Here is a 7,197-nt window from a genome sequence, read left to right on the forward strand (position 1 = left end):
TGTCAATGGACCTTGGTGCAATGGTAAGGTTGTTCCATTGTGACCAAGTGGTCATGGATTCCAGTCTCAGAAAACAGCCTCTCTGTGAAGCAAGGGTAAGGCTGCGTACATTATGATCATCCCCAGAACCCACAATGGCAGGAGCCTTGTATGCACTGAGTACGCCCTTTATCTCTTTGTGGACATGGGGGGGGGATCCAATTACCATGAATGTGAACCACTTGACCAGAAAAGGGGTTAGACAGGGCCATCAGTTTGAAAATACATCGAGATCAGTGATCAACATTGAACCACACAAAAAAGGACATATCCAGTGCATGAGGCTCCCACCACTGCAAGGTCTGGGGAGGGTGATAATATACTACAAAAAACCCCAAAAAAATTGTAATTGAAGGTAAAGGGTGTGTGGACAACCCACTTGGGTCATCTGGGTCGATCGGGTCTGCAAGTAATATTTTCTGTAAACTTTTATTTACTTGGTAGATTTGTATAAACCTTGTACTTGTCGTTGACCCAAGAGAAATGATGAATTTTGTCATATCTTGTAGCCGGTATCCTTCCCTAGCTACTTAGCTATAGTTCCAATTATTCTCATTTGCTTTTTGTTTACTGATCCGATCTTATCTTATACCACCTTCACCAGCTCTCTCTCTCTCTTTACAGGCATAATCTTGGTCTTCTTGATGATGAAATGAATCATGAATTGAGAGATTCGGGGAAGGGGAGAAAGACAAGCAGATACATGTTTTCGTTTTTTTCCAAAGATCTGAGTCGTTATGTGAAAAATAAGATAAAACAATAATTTTTTTATGTGGGAGTGAGGGCTTTTTTTATGTTGGTGTGGCCACGGACCTCTCTGTCTTCAATTCCTTTGCCTTGAAATTTGAAAATGAATTTAGAGATATAAAATAGGGAAACGAGGTCAATGCATGTTAACGTAATGCAGTCTCAACGGCCTTTCCTTTTGGATTTTTCTTCCTTCTCTTATAAAATATTCTTGTCTTTTTTCACTTTTTAATACAAAAAATCATAGCCAACTTGTAATAATAGGGTGCCTTGTTGTTTGGGCCACTTTATATGCTAGAAATGTTGTGCAATTTCACAAGTATATTCAATGTAAATGACCTTTATGCCCTCCCTTCCATCTTTATGCTATAGTATAGATGCTTTTTAACCTTTAAATCCCCTCTCCCCCGAAAAAAGTTTTGCTGCTACACTTATAGCAGGAATGTTCCTGTTACAAGGCTAGCAGTTAAGGAAATGGAATAATTCACTACCCCCTTGGGTTCATAAGAGCCTAACTAATACTAAATCAAGCATGCCAATAATTGATAACTATCATTTTCTTTTTCTCTCTTGTGGGTTTTGGGGTATTCAGATCCTCGCATTATCACTTAACTTGATTGGATAATTACCATACAATTGCAGATTTTTTGGCGAAAGAAGCAGCTAAAACCTTGGTGTCGTACTCTTCTACGACCTTTCTGTCCTCAATTCGTGATGAGCTTTTGATTGACCCCCAATTTAGACCGCGATTTCAATTCCGGTCACAGTAGTCTCTTGTTTGTTGGCTTGCCTCTTTCCCTGCTGATGGTCATGCTATATGTTGGGGTCTGTACGTAGCGTGCTTGTTAGTTTTTTTCTCTGTAATTCTTTCGTTCTTTTTAATAAAATTGATCTTTTAGCGAAAAAATTACCATAATAAGGTGGCTACTAATGTAACTATCATGTGTCATCACCAAGTTAGAAAGTTAATTTGTGTAATTATAACAACAAATAATGAGTTTTTGAAAATAAGGAAATAATGCAATAATAAGTGAATGAGGAGTTATTAAAAACCATTCTCTACCCACTTAATATATACTATAATTTATAAATTTTATTCCTTGACAACAACTTAGTAATGTAGTGTGTGTTATACTAGACAATAAATTTTGAACAAGACATACTAACATGAATTTCTCCCTAAACAATGGTACCTTTGGCATTCCACATAATTCTATAGCTCACTTTGGCCAAATCACTTAATTCTCAGGACAGAACCAAACAGAAGAGATACATTTGAAGAAAAAAAAAAAAAATTTTGATTAATGCAGGTTTACAAGAAGTTGAGTATAATAACAAGAACATCAATATAAGATTCCCGACAAACACAGAGGATGAAGGTTTTTTGGTAAATTACCTATAGCATAACAATGAAATAATAAAGTAATGAATCAAAAAGCAGCTGAATAGAATAATAGACTTAAAAAATGAAAAGATGAAGAAATTTGAGAGAGAGAGAGAGTGATTGGTCATTACGAAAACCCTAAAGAAAGAAAGAAATTGAGTTGAATAGTAAGAAGGGGGAGGGGGGAGGGTGGAGGTATGAGACTTTTTGTCCCAATAAGCATCACATCACCCAAGACTTCTTCCTTGCTATAAAGCATTAGTCTACCTCCTCCCTTTCTCCCCCAAGTGCAGCAGATTTCTTCATCCTCATTCAACCAGACACACAAAGACACAAATATAGAGAGTTAAAGGGAAAGATGGGTAGAGCTCCATGCTGTGACAAGGCAAATGTGAAGAGAGGACCTTGGTCTCCTGAAGAAGATTCCAAGCTTAAATCCTATATTGAGCAACATGGTACTGGTGGCAACTGGATTGCACTTCCACAGAAGATTGGTATGTATATACCTTTTCTCTCTGTCTCTCTCTCTCTCTCTAATATTTGTGCCCTAATAGTCTCTTAATTCTATATATTCTTTTTGTGGTTCTTAAATTTTACAGGACTTAAAAGATGTGGGAAGAGTTGCAGACTTAGATGGTTAAACTATTTGAGGCCAGACATCAAACATGGTGGATTTTCTGAAGAAGAAGATAACATCATTTGCAGCCTCTACATCAGTATTGGAAGCAGGTCCCTCTCTCTCTCTCACTCTCTCTGTTATCTTCCTTGACTATTCTAGATCAAGAAGCTTTTACTGTTTATGTTGTAGAAGAAAAGGAAGAAAGACAAAACAACACTCAAAAGCCATAGATTTGAACCTAGCTAAATTTCTTGTCTTTCTTCTTCCTCCTATTGATGCTTGCCTGTCAACTACTGTCCTTCTTCAAAATTCAAATATGGTTGACCAATGTGTCTCCCTCTCTTTCTTTCCTCTTTTTTTATAAGACTAAAGGTGTTCAAGTTTTCTTTGGTTGTAGGTGGTCCATAATTGCAGCTCAATTGCCTGGAAGAACTGATAATGACATTAAAAACTACTGGAACACCAGATTGAAGAAGAAGTTGCTTGGAAGGCGTAAGGAATCTCAGGCACGTCGTTTATCCGCCGCCGGACTCAATCAAGATACTAAGGATGCAAATGGGATGGAAGATAATCCATACTCACAAGGCCTAAGCAACGCAGCATTTGAAAGATTGCAACTCCATATGCAACTGCAAAGCCTCCAAAACCCTTTCTCTTTGTTTGACAACCCTGCTCTTTGGCCTAGGTTACATCCCCTTGGAGAAAGGGCATTGCAACTCCAACATGGCTTGAATGATAGTTCCATTACTCAGATCCCACAAGTCCCTCAAATTCAGACATTATTACCCTCACAGAAGTTCCATGAATTCCCTTCTTCAGCCCCAATTAACATTGAAGGAGATAATTCTATGATTAACAGCAGAAAAGAAGATGAAATGGAGAATTCGATAAACGGGTTTTCGTCATTGGAGAGCTCCATTGCATCAATTGCATTCAACAACAGACCAGAACCAAATGTCATGGAACAATCAAGCATGAACATTCAGTCATTATCTGGCCTACAAACTGAATTAAATGACTTAATTTACGGCAAAAATGGCGGATTGGGAGGGAATGAAGATCAGATGACAGAATTCGATTGTTTCAAAGGGATGGATGAGTCAAAGGACAGCATGAGTTGGTGGGCTAATGATTTCGACACAAAATCATCGTCTTCAAATTCTTGGGATTCCTCTTCTGTTCTTCAGACTGAAGGGATGTTTCAAGATTATGTTCTAGGGTATGATCTATAGAAGTCATGGATGTAGATTTAGAGTGGTGTTTGTTTTAAGTTTATTCGCAGGACTCAGTAGTATGGGGAGGCATAAAAGAGTCTGAACTCTTGAGTGTGTAAATGGTGTGAATAATAATACTGTATGTTCTTCAGCTATGTTAATCTAATTTTAGTCCATCTCATTTCGATTTACTTCTACCTTAACCCAAACCTAGGTTTAGGTGGACACAAACAGGTATGCAGCAAAGCCTTCCCAACTGCTGCAACTCACTTTTGAGATAAAATTTTTGTTTCCCTGCAATCCAGTGATTTATGGTTGGCCTATGACCAAACTAGCAAACATTATTGACAGAAAGGGCTATATTAGTCCTTCCAACCAGCTGTAATCCCATCCACTTTCTAAGTGGTGAATGTGAGTGCTTGCATTGAATTAACAAGAACCAACAATGTCTGATAAGCATTCATATTATCCTTGTGTGTGTGTGTGTGTGTGTGTGTAGGGGGGGGGGGGGTCGGCATCCTCCTCGCTGTTATTTTTAAGAAATGAAGATGTATTTGCTTTGAAGCTTACATTTCTGAGTCCAAGAAAGCAGTAACTAAATCTATCAATCCAAGCCTGGGGATACTTTTTTGGAACATAAAGATTAATATATATTTCTTTTTGATAGATAATATCAATTTATTGCAAAGAAGAAGAAAAGATAATCACAGGTTCAAAGGCATCCAAACAAGGAGGAGGAGGAGGAGCACCCCCCCCCCCCCTGGGTGGGGGGAAGCCCAAGAGAAGCTCAATCACTCTAGGAAAAACAAGGAACAGACAAACAGAGTACAAACAGGCCCTTCTCCTGGGGCCCAATAAAACAACTTCACCTAGAAACCCAAAAGCGGGGTGCACAACCCATCTCTCAATAAGGAAGAGATTCGTAGGGATTTCAGCCCCTTCGGAATAAAGCCCTACGCCGGTCCTCAACATCAGCCCTAATATCTCTGATGATCGACGGCATAGTCCACGTGACATTTCTAAATATATGGAAGTTTCTCTCCTTCCAAATGTAAGCAATAGTGCTACAAAACGCAACTTGGCAATAGAATCTCCTTTAAAATTATTTCCAATCCACTGAGCCTCCAGGATGACACTATTTCCAGGTCCTCTAGAAGGTGAGCAAAACTTTATGGTAGCTCCCCACACCTCCACAGTAAATGAACACTCAAAAAATATGATCCCTACTCTCGATCCCCACCCAACAGAAACAACAAAAGGGGGTTATCCCTACATTCCTCTTCCTCAGTTGGTCCTTCAAAGGAACATCATCAACCATGCACCTCCAAGCTGTCGCCAAATGCCTAGGAATGCAACTCTTAAACCAGATACTTAGAGCTAGGACACTGCACCATATCCCAAGCTGATCTAGTAGAGAAGAGGCTAGATGGAGCCCTTGACCATATGACGGAATCTTGGTCATGGCGGTTCCACCACCGAATATTGTCCAAATGAACCCACACCTAACAAAGATATATAGAAGTGGACGAGCCATGGTTCCATTTGTCATCAAGAATAATAGATTGCACTGAGGCCAACCTATCATAACCTGCATCCTAACGGATTCGATCTCCAAATGAATTAAGGAGGACCCTTGTAGGTTGCCAAGGGTCCAACCAAAGTATGGTAGAAGCCCCATCCCCAATAATGTGATGAATGTATGGTTCCACTTGAGATTTATACTTAAATATCTTCCTCCAAACCCAGGAACAATTTTGAATAGGTTGCACTGTCCAAATAGAAACAGCTCTCAAGCACTTGCGATGGATCCACTTCACCATGAAAAATCTGTATTAAACTGCACCCACCATAATTGCTCTAGAATTCCTGCCACATTTATGTTTTGATATGTTTAACATCAAAGCCTCCCTCCCCTTTAGGCTTACAAATGATATCAAATCTATATAATGGATTTTCCTCTCCATATTAGGGCCAGACCAAAGAAAAGTAAAAAAAACATAGATTCCAATTTTATGATAACATGCCTAGGCAACCCAAATAATCCAAACCAATATATATAGCCATCTTGGAGAACAAATAATATAAGCTGGAGGCATCCAACAAAAGATAGAAATCTACATTTTCATCCTTCCAAATATTTCCTCACCAATTTAATTAAAGGGGCACAATTTGCTGCTCTCAATTTACCTGAGATCAAAGGCAAACCAAGATACTTATTGGGGAGTTGAGTATTAGTGAAGCCCATTAACTCCAACAACTCTTCCCAAACTTGGAGGGTAACACCACCAATAATAATGGGAGACTTAGCCTGATTGATATGAAGGCCTAGAACTGTAGAGAAAGAATTTATGGTTTCCATCACAATAGGAATTAATGAATAATCTACCCTTATGAAAAACCATAAGATCATCTACAAAGATAGAGTGAGATAACAAAAGAGGCTTTCAACGGTAAATGAGATTCATTCTACTATCCACCACAAGCTGGCTCAACATCATGGAAAGACCCTCCATCACAAGAGCGAAAAGATAGGGACACATCGGATTTCCTTGCCTAAATATCCAATAGGACTCCCATTAACCAAGAATAGAGAACTGACAGATCTCACACATTGCTTCACCCAATATATAAATTGACTCAAAGCCTGTTAAATGCATCATATAAAAGAGGAAACTCCACCTCAAAGAGTCATAGAGATCGATCAGCCTTTAGAATGGCTGAAGGGGGATAATATTTTTTAGAGATTCCCCACACCACATCATGGTACATCAGGATGTTGTCATCAATGGACCTCCCATTAATAAATGTTGATTGATTAAGGGAAACAAAGAGGCCAACAATAGATTGGGGCCTGTAGATATATGGAAAACATACATCCTGTGGGGGAAGTCCACTTCTCCTCGCTGGTCCATGCACGAGGGAAGGAGAGGAAAATGGGTTTTTCCTATATTATTCTTTTTGGATTTATTTTAGGAATCGCCACCTATATCAAGGTCTAGGACCCATAAATATCTTCCCCTTTCGGGGAAGAGCTATGTTTGATTCATTAATGGATAAGGCAAAGGTTTGAAGTAGATATCTGGGTAAGTTCAAATTAATGGGCTCGAAAGGTGTTAGACACCCAACAACCGGTCTCTTTCTATGTGAACCAACTCCTAGGCTTATTAGCCCTACTACCTAGTCCTAGATACAAA

General features: G+C 39.1%; 1 protein-coding gene across 1 annotated transcript; it reads left to right on the top strand.

The window, feature by feature from the left end:
* Positions 1–2,323: 2,323 nt before the first annotated feature.
* On the top strand, positions 2,324–4,158 carry LOC122659812 (transcription factor MYB36). The gene is made up of 3 exons (XM_043854945.1): positions 2,324–2,664; positions 2,770–2,899; positions 3,187–4,158. The coding sequence occupies exons 1-3, from the start codon at positions 2,529–2,531 to the stop codon at positions 4,019–4,021; spliced, it is 1,101 nt and encodes a 366-aa protein (XP_043710880.1). The 5' UTR covers positions 2,324–2,528; the 3' UTR covers positions 4,022–4,158.
* Positions 4,159–7,197: the final 3,039 nt, after the last annotated feature.

Source organism: Telopea speciosissima, chromosome 4, assembly GCF_018873765.1.
Source record: "Telopea speciosissima isolate NSW1024214 ecotype Mountain lineage chromosome 4, Tspe_v1, whole genome shotgun sequence".
In the NCBI taxonomy this organism is placed as follows: Eukaryota; Viridiplantae; Streptophyta; class Magnoliopsida; order Proteales; family Proteaceae; genus Telopea; species Telopea speciosissima.

Bases quoted from the DNA above. Each gene is read 5' to 3' on its own strand.
- LOC122659812 (XM_043854945.1), top strand. From the start codon at position 2,529: ATGGGTAGAGCTCCATGCTGTGACAAGGCAAATGTGAAGAGAGGACCT. The intron at 2,665-2,769 runs GTATGTATATAC...TAAATTTTACAG, and splicing joins TGCACTTCCACAGAAGATTG to GACTTAAAAGATGTGGGAAG. The intron at 2,900-3,186 runs GTCCCTCTCTCT...CTTTGGTTGTAG, and splicing joins TACATCAGTATTGGAAGCAG to GTGGTCCATAATTGCAGCTC.